This window comes from Pleuronectes platessa, chromosome 19 (assembly GCF_947347685.1).
Source record: "Pleuronectes platessa chromosome 19, fPlePla1.1, whole genome shotgun sequence".
NCBI classification, from domain to species: domain Eukaryota; kingdom Metazoa; phylum Chordata; class Actinopteri; order Pleuronectiformes; family Pleuronectidae; genus Pleuronectes; species Pleuronectes platessa.
The window spans coordinates 15369248-15388767 of NC_070644.1; the positions used below are offsets into that span (position 1 = coordinate 15369248).

A 19520-nucleotide genomic window follows, 5' to 3' on the forward strand; every position below is an offset into this window, starting at 1 on the left:
TGTGTTTCTATTGTTTTATTATGTCTGAAGAAGGGGTCACTTTGGCTGCATCACGGTTTACCCCTGAGACTCCGAAAGTGTTTTTTTGGACTCAAATATGTGACTCAAAAACCCTCAAGAGGCATAGTGGTGAGTAGATAATGATTGAATTTCCATTTTTATGTGAACTATCCCTTTTATTCCTACGATCAGTGCAGCTCAGTGAAGATGCAGAAATAAATAACCACACCACAGACAAGCTGTTTGGATATTATGGTGGAAAGCAAGCGTGAAGTTAACCAAACGATTATGTATAATGGAGCCTTCATCTAAATATGCATTTCCTCTGAAATCAAAGGGAGCAACCACATGGGGGGGGGGGGGGGGGGGGGACTTGCCACAAAGCTAATTCAGGTCACAACAATCCAGAATACTCGGGTCATGAATATTCCTACTTCTCCACGATGGAAATGAGCAACATGAAAGCAGCACACGCCGAACAACAATCCCGACAAATCATTACAAATGCTAATATCGCACACAGCCACAAGTTCACAGGAGGGGAAAAAAGGCAGAAAAAAAAAACCACACAAGTAAACACACAACAACGGAGACGTAAGCTCACATGTGCTTACCTGGTTAGCATCTTAGCAGGGTTAGCTAGCAGGTGTATTTGCCCCTGAGGCTGTAGGCGGCGTTCCGGGTCCACAGTTCCTCCGAAATTCATTCACAAAGACGTCCTGTAGTGATACAACATGGCTGTCGGCTGGTTAGCATCTTTACGTCAAGTTAAGGAGTTTCCAACGATGTTTCCATTAGTGATGTGTTAGCTAGCATTATTAGCATAGCAACCAATGGAGACAGAAATGCCGAAGTGGTCATTTAAATCTCCCGCCCAATCACGAGGGGTGCGTTTGATTTAGGTGCAGGGGTCACTTGTTGTTATCTGAGCGCCACAGTATTAACTGGGTGGAGCTTCTCATAGCTGTGAAAACAACCTCAGCTCTGTGTGTTTCCTAGTTTTACACACAATATTTCCCTTTGAGGTAATAATACTAATACAAATACGAAGAAGAAGAAGAAGAAGAAGAAGAAGAAGAAGAACAAGAACAAGAACAAGAACAAGAACAAGAACAAGAAGAAGAAGAAGAACATGTTTGTATGTAAGTAAACAGAGTGCTTTACATAAAACATAATGAAATTCACAAACCATAATAATAAGGTACAGATTATAAAAGTCATAGACCTCAAACGATACATTTATGTAAGATTGTGTCGCATAATTTCTTTTTTTTAAATTAGGTATGTTTTGTCCCTGTCCTCTCTGAAAGTGACTAAATATCTTTCCCTATAATCTTGAGTGTATAAAGTACTTTAAAATGATCCTGGTATTTTCCCAGATTTCTTGTTTTCTGCTCCAAACACTGCTCTGAGAAGTTTAACGGAGTCTAAGGAAGTGTTGGTGATTCACGTCGTTCATTTTCTCTTCAGCAGCAGCTTGCAGTCTGAGATCCCATCTGCATAAATGCATCTTTGATTTTCATGACTGATGTCAAGTTCTTGAGTTCAGTCTCACGTTCTCTGCAGCATTTTTCACATTGTTCTTTAATCTTCCCAAGTGCAGCATTGACAGCAGCTTCATTTAGTTCTGTGTTTCCCAAACTTTCCTTCTGCAGCCAGAGTTTTGCAGCTTTAATTGGGGAGATGGCATGTACAGTTTACTGAAGTGGGTTAATGGAGAAAAAGGGGAAACCACTGAACTGTAACATCTCACCTCCAGGAGGAGATCTAAGCATGCAATTTTACAGAGCGCTGAACAAGCCCTTTATTGTGTTGGTAAAGTGCATTTTTCTTTGTTCTTCTCTTACCCCGGGCGGCCTTCAGCAGGTAAACAATAAAACAAGCGAGACACGTGAAGGCTCCAATTCTGTCACAATCAGCACTTCTCAGCTGCTGACATTGGGGTTTCAGGGTCTCTTATGAACCCAATGAAGGCAGAACCCACCAGTTCAGGACCCGGAACGGCCTCTGAGCTGCATTTGCACTGTGTCTCACATGACATTGTGTATCGTGTAGTACATTGTTCTGCAGTGAGCCCCAATTTGTGATTGGCTGTATCCACGGAGACCTGGCCAATTCTAAACCTGCCCTTTGAATTATTTTTATGCTGATGTATCGTGTTCATGCTGCTTGTAGAATGAACAATGCTTTTGTTAAGGTCAGTCTATTTTCTGCAGTTCTTCATTAAATATAATAAATCAAGCAGCAACTTTTCAGTGCAAATTCATTTTCTTTGGATTTAGATTTGAGCATTGGGATTTAGATGTTTTCCCAATGCACCTACACCATTGTTACCATTTCCAGGTTTAAATTCAGTTGATATTGATGTAACGTTCATCTTGGGTTTGGAGGTTAATCAAACCCTCCTCTGATGAATCTTTAACCTAAAACCACTTTCACTGAATCCAGCAGCTAAATAAACATTTAATATTTAAAAAAGGATGGAGAACCTGAAAATAATCATTTATTTCTGCCAGTATGTGTCTGATAGTAGGTTTTAAACCAGATATTTTCATTACTGGTGTGTACTGGCCAATTAACCAAATATATTTTTTACATTTTAACAGGACCTGTCTTTTTTAGATGAGATGTAATGTAAATAAAATGCATCATTACTTCTGCAGCATCCAGTGGTCATAAGAGAAACTGCAGTTCAAATCACTGAGGTTTTATCCTCTATATTAACAAACAAAAGATTTCCTCTTGCATAAACATACAATTATAATCAAGCAACTTTTTCTCAAAACACTGCACAGAGCACAATACAGTCGTATTAAAGAACCCTGCTCCAGTCATGTTGCAGGAAAACAATGGCAGACGTAGAAAATGCGTCATCATGTCAAAGAAAAGGAACAAAATGTGATATTCAGAGAATCCCACAGCTTCTGATATGTTGTGGGACACAGCACCCCCTGGTGGTGTGTCTGTGGAAGCTCATAAACAAAGTCCAATAATATCACATCCAGACCCAAACATTTCAAAGGCATAATATTTTATTCAAACGACGATGGAGATACAGTATGTATGGAATAATTTATTTAAATGTCCAGTCTTGTTGCCGAGGACCTCACATGCTATGACAATACAGTGTGATAGTATGTTGGCATGCATTCAGGGGGAAGACTCCCCCCACAGCTCTTTAGCAAAATGAATTACACCACAGAATTCAAAACCATGTGAACAATAAATGTTAATCACATACTGTAGCCTTTTTCAAAAACTGTGTTAACTACAAGTTTAAATATTTAAATAGTATGTATAAAATATCTATCACACCGTATTTTTTTGTGGCTTGCACCGTCACCCTGCATTTAGACGTCAACTGTCCTTCACTCACTTCCTGTTGGTCATGGACGAGAAATATTCCCACCAGAGGTAAACTTGCCTTATTTCACTCAAATTAAAAGCTTAATCTGAATCTGCAGCAATATACAGTAAATTCAGAATGTTGGATTATGAGTAGAAGGCGTATTTAAATGAGGTGGCATTGCAAAGTCTGAAATACATTTTTGGCTATTCTGCAATAATTGACTTAATGATAGTCTTTAACATATTGTTAGCTATCGTTGTTTATCATGAAAATATAATAAACCGAAAGGGTGTGTGTGTTTTAAAAAGTCCAGTTTGGCAATTTAAATCTTCTATCTCTATTTGCAGCATGAATAAAATATCCAGTAAAGAAAAGTGAAGAGAATGATTCAAACTCGTGCAGCCCTCCCGATCCAGCCAGTGAGTTTGCATGTGACAACCTGACAGAGCGACACCACTGCACCACACAGAGAGAGACACACCATATGCATAGTAATAGTCACACAACAGACACACACTTGGTACAGTTCAGAGTGACATGCAAGTAGTAAGGTACAAAATTAATTAATCCAAAGTCCCTTTTCATATACATTCAACACTTAAGTGCCGAAGTTATTCATGTGCGGAAGCATTGAAATGTTACAAACAATATTCTGTCGTTTTTCTATGTTAACATCCAGTGACTATCTCTACTTTTACACTAATGCCAGAGAAAATGAAGACAAACAAAGAGGAAACACGAGGAGCAAAAGTGGAAATGTGCTGATTTTACTGCTTTGGGATCATCAAAAATGAAAAAACATGAGAATAAATATAAATATTTTATAGTTAGTTTATATATAAATATTTGCAGACTGGCCCAGTCCTTCAATCAACGATTACATAAGAGTTTCTTTATAACAGTTCAATAGATATGCATAGATTTTTACAAGACACATCTGCAGCTGCACTATGCTCTCCCATCTCAAAACTTAAATGCTGCAGCAGCTCTGGTAATTTAACACAAACAAATAGTTTAAAGGTTTGTCTGTTTAAGTTACTGCGCTTTACAACATTATATATAATACAAGTTTTTTTGGTGTTCTGAAAATGTGCGTTTAAATAAAAAAAAACACTGATTCTTACGATACAAAACAAAACAAGTGAGAACCTTCCCAGTTTGAACGTGATGTTGGAGAGTCACGATTTTCTCTTTACAGTGTCCAATTAATAGCTGAGAAATAATTTTGCGTTAAACTTAAAAGCCTACAGAACAATGTTGCTCCAACACATTCTTTTTTTGCCAAGCTTAAAAATAGCAAGCATAAACCAACAAATATTCGACTGCTCACTAGAGAAAAGTATCACTGTAGCAAAAGCTTTAAATCTAAGCCATTGAAAAGCAATGATGAATTTGCAAAGGAACATATCAACAGTTTTTAAAGCTTTCTACTTATTGTAGTAAATGAGGGACTCAATTAGGGCCAGTGGTAGGACTGAAATAAGAAAGAATTGCATCAAACAAAGTGTGTCCTGTGCTTGCCAGTGCTCAGAAATAGCTTATACCTTGTTGCATTGGGAAAGTAAACAAATGCATTCAATGACGTAAACATTTTATCGCTGCCCTTTTTTCCATTTTTTGGGGGAAAACTCTCCAGATGAGTCGTTCTCTGAAATATTTGACAAAACTAGGCCCTGCCACTCTGAAGCACAGCGAACCAGACAATCATCGTCAATAAAAACCTGCTCCAATGGAGAGCAGGTCGAATACAACCATCCCTCCCCATTAACTTTCATCCACGGCCACCGGTTACCTGAAAGTATCGTCAAGTGAGGACAAGGAGAAACACGAGTGGCTAAACTACAAGTAAAACAAAAAGCTGTACAGTTGAAGCCTGAGACGAAGCATGCACAGACTATACATGCATGCAGGGTGAGAAGAGAGGAGACTGGTTTGGGCGATGAGAGCTGCAGACAAGTGCAATGTTCAGTAGGATCCTCTCTGTGAGTTTTGACAAGTCTCCCTTTAAAGCCTCGGAAAATGGAGAACAAGCAAATGGTCGTCAAAGTGCCTCAGATCCGTCAGGTTCTCTCTGTTCTCTGCGTCCGCTCCACCTCCACCAGGAAACGCATGTGGGCGTAGCCCGCCAGTATAAAATCGTGAGTAAAGGGGTGAGATGCAGCGGGGCAATGTGGACTGTGGACCCTGGTCATCAGGAGAGAGCCTCGTCTTCTCCCACGTAGGGCAGGTCCATAGTCCTCATGCCATCCCCACTCTCCTGCTTCCTGAAGGTCACATCAGAGACACCGCTTTAATTACAGCAACTGACTCCAATTACAGACTCTATATAAAGATGGACAACATGTCGGCTCCTAGAACGTGAAGCTTACGTGTCTAGATTGCCCTCTGGTGGCTATCTGCAGTATAGGTCATAAGCTCTGCCTCGTCCATATTAGCAGATGGGAAATGGATCAAACTAAAAAGTCACTGATGTTTGTTCCATTGTAAATTTTTCTTGTCAGTTTGGTTTTTAGTTATGTTTGATTATTTGTTGATGTGGTGAAAGGTCATGATTGACAGCTGAGACTGACTTGTGATTGTTGGAACATGTGTACTAACAGGAGCTTGCAGTATATCTATCTATCTCTTCATATCTGGGGTATTTTACCTTCCTTTCTGGATATGGAGAGAGAGTAAAGACATGTCGTCCATCTTCATAAAGGCATTATGAAACCAACCATTTCATTGTGACGTAATGCAGGGCAGCAGGCACAAAGGAAACCTGGCAAGCTGTTAACTAGAATCGTTCAAACACGGGGGGGGAAATCAGCAAAATAAAGCTGGGATATGGTTCTTTCCAAGGACAAATCTGAGGACACTAAGTCCCAGATATGTGCTTTTGGAAAAGTGAGGACTCTTCATGCAAGGAATGAATATCAACTTATCATGATAAATAGATGCTCTGGGCTCTTTATGAATTTAGTAAGGAGAAAAATTACCCTGCAAATATTAATATTTTAAGATAATAGTCTGCAGTACACATTAATACTTAATAATGTAACAGAAGTCAACACAACAACACCGTTCATATAATTCATATAATTTGAGTGAAATTTCGCTTTGACCATCCTAAATTAAATTAAGAAATAGAAGAATATAAGAAATACTAAATACAGAGGTATAAAGTAAATATTCTGGCAGATGCTAGGGGATGTTTACAGGCTTCAAAACAGGAGAGAATTTTCCCACCAAAGCCACGTTGGGAAAAGCAGCTTTTTCTATCATGCCAGGGGTGTTAAAGTACAGTTGCTACCACTTTACTCCAATAACACTATGTTTTCCTCCAGGTATTTACCTTCTTTGTTTACAGTGTATGTCGCAGTATCTCAATTTGCCTGCTCTGCCTTTCCTGCAGGGCAGGAGAGGGAGGAGAGAAATCATAACTGTTTACCTGACAAACAGCTGGCAACAGCTCTTAGTGACTTTATGTAGTTGACAGCTTACTGCTCATAGAACTCTGACTTCTAATAATACTTCAAATCCTTTGTTAGAAATCAAAGTTTTTATTTAAAGCTGAGAACAATCCTTACATTAGCGTCTGCCCGGGAGCACCCAAGCTGCCGCGCTCCTCTTTGCGGCCCAAGTCGAACGGGTTCCCAAAAGAACGCTTCCTCAGCATAGTTCTCACCATGATCTGATGGAGAGCAACACACACATTAATACAGCATGCTTCCTTTCTTTCTGTCTGGTTTAAGAACAAAGGGGTTGGGCTCACATGCATATGTATATTTTATTACTTAGGGGAATATGCTTATTATTGCTTTCTAAGCAAACAGCACCTAAAAAAACAGAGACAAAAACAAGTTCTTGAACTCACCACTGTAGCCAGGCTGGGGATGTGTTTCACAGAATTCTCCACCTCCTCCTCGGTGACCTCGATCAGCAGACAGCAGTTGTCATCCTCTGGAGGAAGCGGCTCCGCACCGTGCCTTGTTACCCACGGGTGCACCTGGACACAAGCACAAGAAAAGATACCATGTAAGTTTATAAATCCATCAGACACAGCAGTATTTAAATTATTTTGGGATCAGGTGACTTCCTTCATTCTATGTGTGAATCTCAAACTTGGTCAAATCCCAAATATCGGACACAACCAGCTGAGCCGAAAAAGAGAGTTCACCTTTATCTGTGTGACTGATATCCTGGTCTCTGGATTCTTATCCAACATTTTAAGCAACAAATCTTTGAGATCATCTGATATGTCAGCTCTGTTGAAACAGTGAAAATCAAATGTTAATCATATAAAATTGTATGTAAAATGCATATTGTATATTTAATTTATAGCTTTAACAAGCAGCCATTTAATACAATAAACACATCACAAATTGAGGAGGAAGAGCAGAACTGACTGTTCAGGTAACACCACAGGCTGTGTCTTGATTTTCTGATGAAGACTGAGGATGCGCTCATCCATAAAAGGACACTGTGAATGACAGAGCGGTATATTTTAATGGGGGATCAGCAGATTTTCATTGAGGAGTAACTCAGCAATAGCAACCAGTATCACAGACTCACCACTCCAAAGACAAAACAATAAAGTGTCACTCCCATGGCCCAAACATCCAAAGCCTTAATGGGAAAAAAATACATGTTGTAAGATATTTATTATAATATCAGTGCATCATTATACACCCCAAACATTTCTGAAAGTCATCAACAGAGGGCGCAAGTGAGCTCAGTACCTTTCCAGAGAAGTTCTTCCTGGTTTCTGACAGAGCTTCGGGGGCCAGGAAAGCAGGAGTTCCCACTGTGCTGGTCAGAAGAGCATCGGTTCCCTCAAACTGGTTACTGACTCCGAAGTCTGCTATCTTGATGTGTCCGTCTTCTCCCACCAACAGGTTGGAGGGTTTGACGTCCCTGTGGATGATCCTCTGGTAATGTACTGATGAAACAGAAAACAAGGTACCATTCGTAAAAATCTGATTAAGGCAGGATGATAAACATTCTCTGTCAGGACCGTGGACAGGACTGTGATGTAAGGGGGATCTTAAGATGATACTTTTAAGATACCCTCTGAGTATTTTTAATTTGAGCTTGACGGCTTGGACACATGCAAATTAATCTTGCATTAGCAGGAAGTTGGATAAACATTACAGCAGTTGCTGATAAAAATAAACAAAGATGAACACCGGTAATGATTTCTTAATATATGTAAAGTCACCTTAAATCATCTCGTACATACTAATCTGTTTGGAATTTACGCTTTTACTAAACTGCCTTGATCTTGACACCACAATTATATGTTACATTTTTTCATCTACAACTCTGTGTCTTTGCTGTATGAAAATACAGAATATTCGAGAAAATTACTAGAGACTTGATAACAGTTGTTTTAGGGATATTACTGTACATTAAGATGATTTAGGGCTTTGCATCAGGATTTCTTTTATTCTGAAATGTAGAAAGTGAATTAAAGGCGATGCATATCTGTATCTCTACTAAAAGAATAAATGTCAATCTGGTATTTATTCTCCGAGGCTGAGCTGAAGTAGTTCACGGACACCCCCATTTATTTCAAGCTGCAAATCAAAAGAAATCTGCATCTGAGCTGAATCGATCATGTTGCAGCTGACTCAATACCAACTCACCATTGAATCATAGTGTTTTGTGTTTTAAATATTATATTTGTTTATTAATTCACCCGATTTTGGAGAGTGTGTGTAGTAAAATAATCTAAGAAAGAAAGACAGATACACAACATCAATCGCCTGATTCTTGGCTTTATACAACGTTGTCACAGGCTGCTAGGGAAGAATAACAGGAGGTTTGATTTGGACGACTCACAATACTCAATTCCCCTGAGCAGATCCTGGAAGTAGAAGCGTGCCTGGTCCTCGCTGAAAGGTTTATCTGTCGGTACCTCCATCACAGCCCTGAATACGTGAACACATGACAGCACACAAACACACACAGACACACTCACACAATTAGCAATCATAACTAATGGGATTGAGCTCATTCCAGTGCCACAATCATCACCATATAAAAGAGGCTTAGCTTACCCTTTCTTCACCAGCTCAAACACTGCGACAGAAACACACATGAGGTTAGGGATGAAAGCTTTTCAGTTACCAAGACACAGAAAACTAAAAACAACATCCTTTCAAATGACCTTGTATTGTATTTGCTTTACGCTTGACTGTGCGTGTGTGTGTGTGTGAGTGTGTGTTTAATGTTCCAAAGGCTGGAGGACTGGCCCCAACGTACCCATGTACAGATGGTCCTCGCTGGGGTCGTCCAAAACCTGGCACCAAAGCAAAGAGGAGGAAAAATTTGAGTAAATTCATGCACACACGCAAATACACAATCATCTTTTGTGTCTGGTAAAAATTAATTTGTTGGTATAATGCAGTTTAGTTGGATTTAGTGTTATCAAAGGCCGCAGGTTTTTAAGTCAGTCATATGTTAGAATCTGTTAGTTTACTTCTCCATTGCAAATTGAAATATTTCTCAATAGATTTAGTTGTGTTGACTTTTATCTTTCTTTCTTTCCATGACACTCCACTGAGGCCAATCTTCAGATTGTTCCATTATAAAAATGGCAGTATACCTTTGTTGCTCCTTGGGAGAAGAGAAGCAATGACAAGCCTGTTTGTATTTTGCCAGTTTGTATTAGTTTGAGTTTTTGCTTCTTAAAAATCATTTCTTGAATTGTTTATTTTCTGAATCTACTGTTACACCTGCTCTTCTCCCCTCTCTATAAACACATTTTAACAGACCTCACCTCCACTAGTTTTACTACATTGGAATGGTCCAGCTTTTTCAGGATGGCAATCTCTTGATAGACCCGCTCCAGGGGTCCTTTGAGATGGGGGGGGCCCTCAGGGGCTGCTTTGGCTCCACGAGGGGGAGGTCTTCCTGTTGGAGGACAGAAACAAAGTAGGTGAGGAAGGCTGGAGACTTTTGATAGGACAGTTTTTGTGTACCACTGTAGCATTATAAGTGGCTGTGCTCTCTGCTGTGTTAACCATCTGCTGCTGGCTCTAGACTTACGTGGGAAACCTGCCTGCCTCATCAGCCTCCTCTTGGACAACACCTTCATCGCCTACAGGAGCGAGAGGGGGAGAGATCGAATTGGAGAGAGGACAGGATAAGAGAGAGGAGGTGAGAGAGACATCGGGGAAGAGATCCAGAGAAAAGACAAAGAAAGAGGAATACAAAAGAGTAAGCTACAGCAAAGCCAGGTGATGCATATCCGACAGTGCACCCACTCACACCCACAGATAAACATCCCCGGGCATTAAGATTTATCTTTTCACCTTGAACATCGTTTGTGTTCATGTGGCTATGTGCACTGACCAGGGTCATCTGGGAAAAAAGATTGTAAAGCTATAAAAGCATGTACTCGTTTCTGGCTTGCAAGAAAATTGCTCCAGAAAATATCAACATAATAATGTTTGTGAAATATCTTGAGAAATTATTAACTCTGAGAGTTTGACTATATATAAAAATGTCTACATCTGGAAATCACACCCACATCACTTGTTTGATTTTGAAATTAGGATTTCAAATAGTAAGTCAAATTTGGGCATATTTTCTGAATGAACATGTACACTTTGAAAGGGTTGCAAAAGCGAGTATTTCCTGTTATCTTAGTAATTATTATTACTAACTAATAATTACATAAATAACCTTTTAAAAACCAATAATCTTGAGATAAACTAATATAAAATTTGCTCTTTTTTAGATGCAAGATCCCAAACTGAAGCTCTTCTCACTTGTCTAGCTCAGATGTGGTTGCTTCCAACGAATGCCTGCAAAACATCTCAAATTGATTTTAATACCATGTGAAAGCAGATGGTATTCTGCAACTACCTGGAACACCCTCACTCATGCCATGCAGATGTCTGTCTGGTACGAATCAAAGGTCTTTCTAACCATATTTGGTGACAACCATTGAAGCCGTCGTGAACTGAGACAATGCGATACAGCAGGATTGCTTGAAGGATATTTTCCCTCTTTGGGGCAGATTTTCTGAATACCTAAAAATTTCCAATTTAAATGTAATTTTCTTGATAGCCTCAATACCCGCAGTTATTACAGCAATAATATTATCGCTGATTGCGACATGTGGGGCTTTGTCACTTGGGAGGAATATTAAAATAATCCCCATGTCATTATCTGTCAATAACACGCGGCTTTATGAGAACTGCAGCAACAATCATGAGCAGCAAGCAGAAAAGCTTGAGCTGATTTGTTTTTACAGCTCAGCAGAGAGAGGCACAATTAACGGGAGACATTTTCAAATGTGGAGGTTTCTCTTGAAATCACACCAGTGATCGTGAAGGGGGGGGGGGGGGGGGGGGGTGAGAGACACAATGCCTCTCTCTTTGACTGCGTGTGTGTGTGTGTGAGTGGTGATAGGGAAGGAGAGAGAAGTGAGAGAAATCACATCTGTGTGTATATGTGCATGAAGAACTCACATAGTATGTGTTGTCGTCCTCATTGTACGCCAGCTTCACAACACCATAGGAGCCCTGGTCCGAGAGAGAGCAATTAACAGAGAGTAGAACCCAATGACGAGACATTGAGCAGCTGTCAATTATTTATGTTTAACCAAAATAAATATCACACTATGTGCAAAGCAAACATTCTAAATACACACGGGAAAAAATATTTAAAAAAACATCGAGAGAGAATGGAAGTGAGTGGGCCGACAGTGTACACTGAAAGAGTACCAGATGCTTCAAAGTGCGAACACACAAATTCAAATCATCTCTCCCTCTCTCTTTCATTTTTGATTTCAGGCTTATTAAGGAAACTGGATCAGGTTTGTGTTATCAAGCTCCCCTGCCCACACACACACACACGATACTCTGGATAAAAACTAGGTCCAATTAGTAGCCTGTGTGCAAAAATTCATGCACAAAACAAACACAGAGAGGAGGAGGAGGGGGGGTTGGCAGGATCATTTCCTGCTGGGAGAGCAGATTGGAGAAACAGCACAGAGCTGATCCTTCAGTCCCAAAGATGATCTGATAACAGAAACCTCTCCATTGAGCCTGGAAAGGCTCTAATGGTCTCAGTTGAACTAGAAAACAAACACGTTTACATGCCTGCCTACCTACATACACGGGGAAATACACACATGCCTTATTAAACCCACAATCTATAACTACAACTACACACTCCCACTTGCTCACACACACTTGTATCCACTAGGCCTTGCACAATCCTTAGAGAGCGCTATTTATACCAGCCTCTCATCCATCTTCCAACTCTCCCATGGCCTGGAAGTTTGCAAAGAGTTTGGGAAATGAGGACAAGCGCGAGAGAGGATATCAGGGACTGTGACTGTGAGTCCTCGATGATGTGCGCTACTTGACAGACATGCAGTGGGTGGCAGGGAGAGGGAAATGGAAGAGTCAGTGAAAGGGTGTTGTCTGTGATGGTACCTTTCCGATCTCATCCTTCAGCTTATACTGGTTAAGTTGAACACAGTCCTTGAAGAGAGATAGAGAGAGAGAGAGGAAAGAGAAAAGAGAGGAGGAGAAAATGGTTTCCTTTTAAAAATTTAATCATATTTTAGCACCTAGATGCATTTAAATCATGAGTGTCCCACTTCTGGTTCATTTAACTTCCCTTCAACCAACAGCTGTTTGCTTATCACGGCCCCAAGGATTCTGACTCAAGACAAATTTCATGTTCTGTCCCCTTTCTGTTCCTGATTATTTAAGATTCATTTGAAGCAGAAACTCCGCCTTAAAAAAAACATTCCTGTATTTATTTTACCTGGGCCCAATGTTAATTAATGTGCGTGTGTAAATCAATGATATTTACAAAAACTTGCGGTATCGGTTCAGTAGATCACCTCCACAAGCAGCATCGGTGGAATATAATGGGGCAGCTGCGACATTGAAAGTACAATTCATTTACATACACACATTTGTAATCATAGGGCCATAGGGCAGAATTCCTCTTTAATAAATCCAGATTGAATCAGAGAGCATCTCATCAACAGTGACAGTAAAGACTAATCTAATCCAGCAGTGCGCCTGGGATTCCAGAGACCGGATGTGTTGCATGGCCCTAATAGATTTGCAATATATTTTGTAGTGATCAGAGGAAACTGTTCGGTCAAGCACCAGTGTATTCTACCTTCATTCAATGGTGAAGAGTGGTGTTGATTTCGAAACACTAAGTGCTGAGAACAAACAGAACCAAGCCTGCAGAGAATGATTCATACAAAATAGAAATGCGGTGACTAAACCAATTCCTCATTTAAGGCACACGTCTAAATGTCATTTATTTGACTGTTGGTTTCCAGAGGATTAAAATATTTTTATGTTTCGAGGAGGATGGTAAGATGAAGTGAGTATAGAGAATTAAAATTATCAACAGACTTGACATGACACATTCATTACAGAGCATTACAGTCATTTCACCTAATTAACCTTCATGTGCATTTTCACTCCTACATCAAGTGATTAGGTGAATTCCAGCTACTGTAGCAGATGTCTATAAGATTCTGCACCTACAGTACATACAACAGGGATCACAGCTACAGTCATTCCTACATCTAGTGAGACTGTAAAACCTTACCTTCATATCAGTTCAGTCTTTAACCACTGTGCTGCTGCTTTCAAGACAAATGCACACGCAGTCCTGTTTACTTTCAGACAAGAGCGATACTGATATTTTGATAAACTAACAGATGTTCAGGGGGAGCGCCTCTGGAAGAGCCTGGCTCTGTGTGAACATGAGTTAGTTTGTTCATTCATGTGTAATGCATTAAGCAGAGTAAAGACCTGAGGGGATACACAGGTCAGTTGGTTTCCCGGGACAATAAATTATAGAATTACAACTACAGTAATACTGGATGCAACTATATTTTAGTTATTTTTGAGGATATCCAAGTAAACTGCTGATATTGGATGAGAAATGTTGATTTTGTTGATTTCAAACGGTAAAATCAACTTAAACGTTAAATGCATACCACAGGAACCCTGTAAGCCTCAAGTCTCGATCATACCTGGAGGTCTGTGATAGAGACACTGTGGGACTCCACAGTGGGTCGGCGGAGAAACCGTGGAGAAGAGTGGGGTGATGTGATGGGTGAGTACGGTAACGACGGGTAAATGTAGCGCCCGTTGAGTCCCGGGGAGCTGCAGGGCGATGCCATGCTTTGCGAGCGCTCCTGCAGAGATAGTTTCCTGTCTGACATGTTCAGTCTTCCCCTTTGCTCTTGGCTCTGGGGGAGCAGGGACGCCGACCGGCAAACTGTGTGGGACAGCAGGTCGCAGGACGAGGTTGGGAAGGGCGCCGCCACAGAGGAAGCCGGCTCGGGCGTCTCAGAACTGTCCATATCTTCTACCTGAGACGTAAAGCACTGAGTTTGTTGCACTTTCATGCAATTGTCAGTTAGTATTTTTCATTATTTAATTAACAATCTTCAGAATCAAAATAAACAAAGCCTCTGTATTTAGTCTACATGGTCTAAAATCATATCTGCAAAGGGTCGACCTACTTAAGATTATCTGAAATTATGTCTGCAAAAATATGACCACAACGCCATAAGTCCAATGAGACACATCTCTGGGAGACGAGGTGTAACAAGGCGTGTTTCCTCTTACCTCCTCCTCCCCAGTCGGCCTGCTGGGTTCGTACTCCGTGATCACTATGAGGGACTCCATGGGGTCCGGGGATGGCGTTTGAAGGGTGGTGTTCAAAGGTGGAGCGGGACAGCTGCACAGCAGGTCGGGGAGGGGCTGTGAGGGCTGCTCCTGGGGTGCATGACTGCCGCAGGAGGCCATGGGCTCAGCAGAGGGCCAGGGGCTTACATGACAAGGAAACATGGTGGGCAGACAAGCACTGCTCCATCAGATGGGAACCCCCAGGAGAGTGGTTCCTACGACACATGAGCAGACATCGGGGAATAAGAAAAAAAATTCTGGCATTTCCTGCTTTATTAACCGGAGGTACAAAGGTCTGGGACACAGCAACATTAATAATGGAGCTTCCTGATTTATTTGTCTACTTAAAAAACAACCTTTAAAAACATTATCTTTATTAGTATGTCTTTATATAATCTGTCTATATTTATTCTTACATTTGTCTATATGTTAAACCTGTGTAATCCAAATGGATGGACATCTTACGTGCAATCAAAGCAAATACATGCATCTTAAATAAAAGGCTAAATATTGTATTCTCTAACGGTTCCATTTGAAGCATCTGGGGAGTCGGGCTTTTTCCGCACGCTCTGTTAAGGGCTAATTAATGCATGCAAACACATCGAGTAACACAAAGTTCAGCTCTAAGTGGACAGATTTGACGCGTCGGTCTGCGTTTGACGTCACTTATGCAACACGGGTAATTATTATCTGAACAGCATCTAAACAAAACCCTTTTTGTGTAATTCCAGGAGGGCCATTTCCATCTCCGAGTTCACTCAGCTTATTATCTGCCTATTATTTTCGAGAGGAATGGAGAGAATGGAGGAAAAGATGGCGAGAAAAAAACAGAAAGAGACAGAGACATTTTCCTTGATTTTTGTCATGGCCCTGACAGGATTGTGGCTGTGGCGGAGGCAGTGTGTGGGAGCTGAGTAAATCTCACAGATGCCGGAAAAAAACAAATGGAAGCATTAAGAAAAATAAGACTCCGGCAGAGTTCAGGACAAGGACAGTGCGTGGGAAGAGAGACACCCACTCCAGGTGACCTCGCTTCCTCCATCGACTGCTTACGATATATATGGTGATGTAAGAGAACCGAGATGGAAGAATCATCACTACACACAGAGACTCATGTCGAGCACAACTGTCTCCTGGGCACAAAGCTACTTCTTTGTCTTCTCCACTGGCTCGTCCATTTCACATATACTTTTATAGAAGTACTGCACAGCATATCACAGCCTATGTGCTCATCACTGGCAGAGATGAAATATTCTCTTCCTCAAGGTCCAAACGTATCTGAAATTTATGAGTTGCCCTGTTTAATCTTAAAAACATACAATATGCTCTAGAAGGTAGTTAGCATGTTGCTACTGAAGAAACACAATATGTGTAAGAGAACTTGGCGTCAGTGGAGTTCAGAAACAACACACGTGCATGACCTCAGTTAAAACTGGCAACACACCGGCGACAACAGGCTTTTTATAAACCCACTGAAGAGACCAAGCTTGTCCTACTTCGATCTAAGACAGATGGTACGACCTGTTTCCTGACACATTGAGGTGTTTCAGGGAAGCTCCTACATTGGTAATGGTGTAAAGTTATTACATTATATTATCAGTGCAAATCTCTTTCTACAGGGTTTGGACATGGGTCAGTTTTGTCTGTGGCTGTGTAATGACAACAATCATTGTCTGTCCAGCAGGTTTAAAAGAAGCTGGTATAAATGGTTTCTGCTGATGATTCGGTGTCGAGACAATAATTTGGGAGGAGTTTTTAAAACTTCAAACCGACGGTAGCCTAACAACTACAACCACTTGTAACATATGAGCTGAGAACAAGACTTACAGGTAGCTCATGTTAACAACATGACAAGTATTAGGTATTTCATCATAAACTCAAACCTGAGCTTTCTGCGAAATATTTGAAATATTAAATTCATAGATCCTAGCACTGAAGTTCTAAAAGCCTTTGTGCACTGAAACAATATGTTGTGTGATGTCTCTAAAGTTCCTAGACAAAGACACTGTAGATCAGGGATAACCAAACTGCTAAAGCCCCGAACTTCCCTGATCCCTTGTGATCGCAGCAGCTCAATGAAGAACAAGCATTTGGATTTGAGCCGGACGATACATCAACAGATGCTGCCCGGCTCCAGATGCCATACTGCGCCTCTTATGATAACAAAAGTCACATGATCTGACCTTCACTATCTGGGCAGGAGGAGGAGGAGGGAGGGCTTATCAGAGCTTGCGGGGGTCCAAGCCATGTAGAGCATTAATAACAACACAGACACGGTCCTACAGACGTACAAGAACGACACAGGGCCATCTGGAGCAGAGGAGGATCCCCGGCTTCATTAAAAGATCAACAGGGCAACCCTGTCAGCGATCTGCGGAGCCGCGCAAGAGATAAGCTGCTGTAAATGGAGGGATGAGCCTCCTTGACTAACTAGACTGCTGTGTTGTCGCACAATCACGGCTGGATTTTACCGAGAATCTGACATATTTCACTGCAAGGTTTAGCATTTTCAAGAAACACTGTTTGGACTTGTTGTTCTTGTTATGAACTCCGAGACAGACACAGTCACAGCTGATATCAGGGCTGCAACTGGGGCTCGGCATTAAAATCAATCACAACATAACTTCCATCAGTAGAAATGTAACAACGGCTCAATACATTTCACTTTACCGCTTACTTCCTGAGTTGTGTAAGCACAGTGAGGAGATACAGCACATTATTGATCTCAACTGTTTTTCATTGGACGCTTTTACAGAAGAGTTTAAAACTACAACCTTCACCCAGGAGCAAAAAGCAAAGCTATACACATAGAAATATGTGACATCTATCATGATAGTTATTGATATCAACTGATGTGATCATGATTACATGTTTGGTCATATCGTCCAGAACTATAGCTGCAATTTATTTTCTTTATTTAATCTGAAATGAGTAAAAATACATAATCCTGATATCCCATAACTCAAGGTCACCGTTTCAGATTTCATTCTAAGCCCAAAAATATTTAACTATTTTCTTTGACAATTATCATTTAGTGATTTTTGTTTTGTAAACCAATAGATCAACTAATCATTACCTCATAAACTAAACTAAATGATATATGATTTACATTTCTTCTTTTTCTTTTCAGTTCTTTTATGAACTGGGACATCTCAATCAGCTGGCTCAAATCTCTCTACAGACAACAATTTAGATAAATGTACAATGCACAGAAACAGAATAGGCTTAAGTCCAACGTGAGATCAACTGAGCCACAATAATGTGTTCAGACATTTTAATAATTAACCAGTCAGTTTTTGAGCTCCTGTTGAAGATCATTAGTGAATTCCATGATGGTGACAACACATTTAAAAAAAAAAGAGGGGGAAACACCAGGTGAAGTCAGAAGGTAAAGGCAAGTAAACGACCCCTTGTTGACAAATAAAAGAGTTTAAATCGCATCGTCAACTCGACAACACAAACAAACACAAGCCACTCTATGGTTCCCTCTCACATTATGGAGGGTTGGCTCTAACGGGGCTGTAATGGCGGGTTTTCATTTCCCTCACGTTAAAGCGAACAGTTGTCAGGAGGAGGAGTAGAAACCCACCATGGAGAGAGGTGCAGGCTAACTTACAGCTAGGCTAACGTTAGCGGCTGTGCCTCATCTGTCAAGATGCAGATGTTGTCGGGCAGGAGTCAGAGATGCTGGAGGCTGAGAAACGATTTTTCTTTTTAAAAAGACAATTAACCTCCCAACACCTGAAGTGAGATATTAAACTCTTACCTTAGCGTGTTTATGAATAATTCAAGTCCCGGATAAGAGGCACCTTGTTCCCTCTTCGCTGCGGGGCGAGCAGCGGCTGTGGCACCGCGGGTAAGCTAGCTGCTGTGCGGGGGAGCGGAGCGCTGGCCGAGGGAGGGATGCAGGAACTGGGCTGAGAACACGGGACGCGTCCCTCACACGGAGCGAGAGAATAAATATGAAATAAAAATAGATCCAGACAGGAAGTGTTAGTGGCAGCTGCTTGTTCTTCTTCTCCTGCTCATTCAGATCACGACCTCAGAATAAAAACGTTTCTTCTCCACGATTACTGCCACAGGCTCTTTGCGGGAGACTGGCTCCCCCTGGTGCCGGATCAGGGAGTTGCTGCTGCTTCTATTTGTTTTTACCTCAAGGCTTATTTGGGATTTAGAGGAAATAGAAAACAGCGGGATACTCCATATTTAACACAACATAGACAATAGATGTGAATCCCATCATGGGTGAATTATAATTACTATGTACTTATATATACACATTTTAATATAGGTGGTATTTATCTAGCCAGAATTACTTTTTACTGTGTTCAAGTTAGTTCACCTTAAATGTCCACCCACCTGTTTGGGCTAGAGCTTATTTGTTATTGCAGTTATTTTCTAACATCACAATTTGTTTATGTCACAGTTCTATGGTTTATTCCATTGTATTTGATAAGTCACTAGTTTGTTGTATTGGTTTTATATTGCTGTTTTTAATG

General features: G+C 40.8%; 1 protein-coding gene across 1 annotated transcript; it reads right to left on the reverse strand.

Moving 5' to 3' along the window:
- Positions 1–3014: 3014 nt before the first annotated feature.
- LOC128424997 (calcium/calmodulin-dependent protein kinase kinase 2) lies at positions 3015–19066 on the reverse strand. Its single transcript, XM_053411471.1, has 17 exons — positions 18788–19066; positions 14962–15236; positions 14361–14702; positions 12784–12831; positions 11812–11865; positions 10382–10433; positions 10113–10246; positions 9596–9632; positions 9391–9412; positions 9173–9261; positions 8071–8270; positions 7904–7957; positions 7738–7811; positions 7509–7596; positions 7206–7337; positions 6919–7022; positions 3015–5613 (listed from the first exon to the last, which is right to left on the reverse strand). The coding sequence occupies exons 2-17, from the start codon at positions 15181–15183 to the stop codon at positions 5541–5543; spliced, it is 1725 nt and encodes a 574-aa protein (XP_053267446.1). The 5' UTR covers positions 15184–15236; positions 18788–19066; the 3' UTR covers positions 3015–5540.
- Positions 19067–19520: the final 454 nt, after the last annotated feature.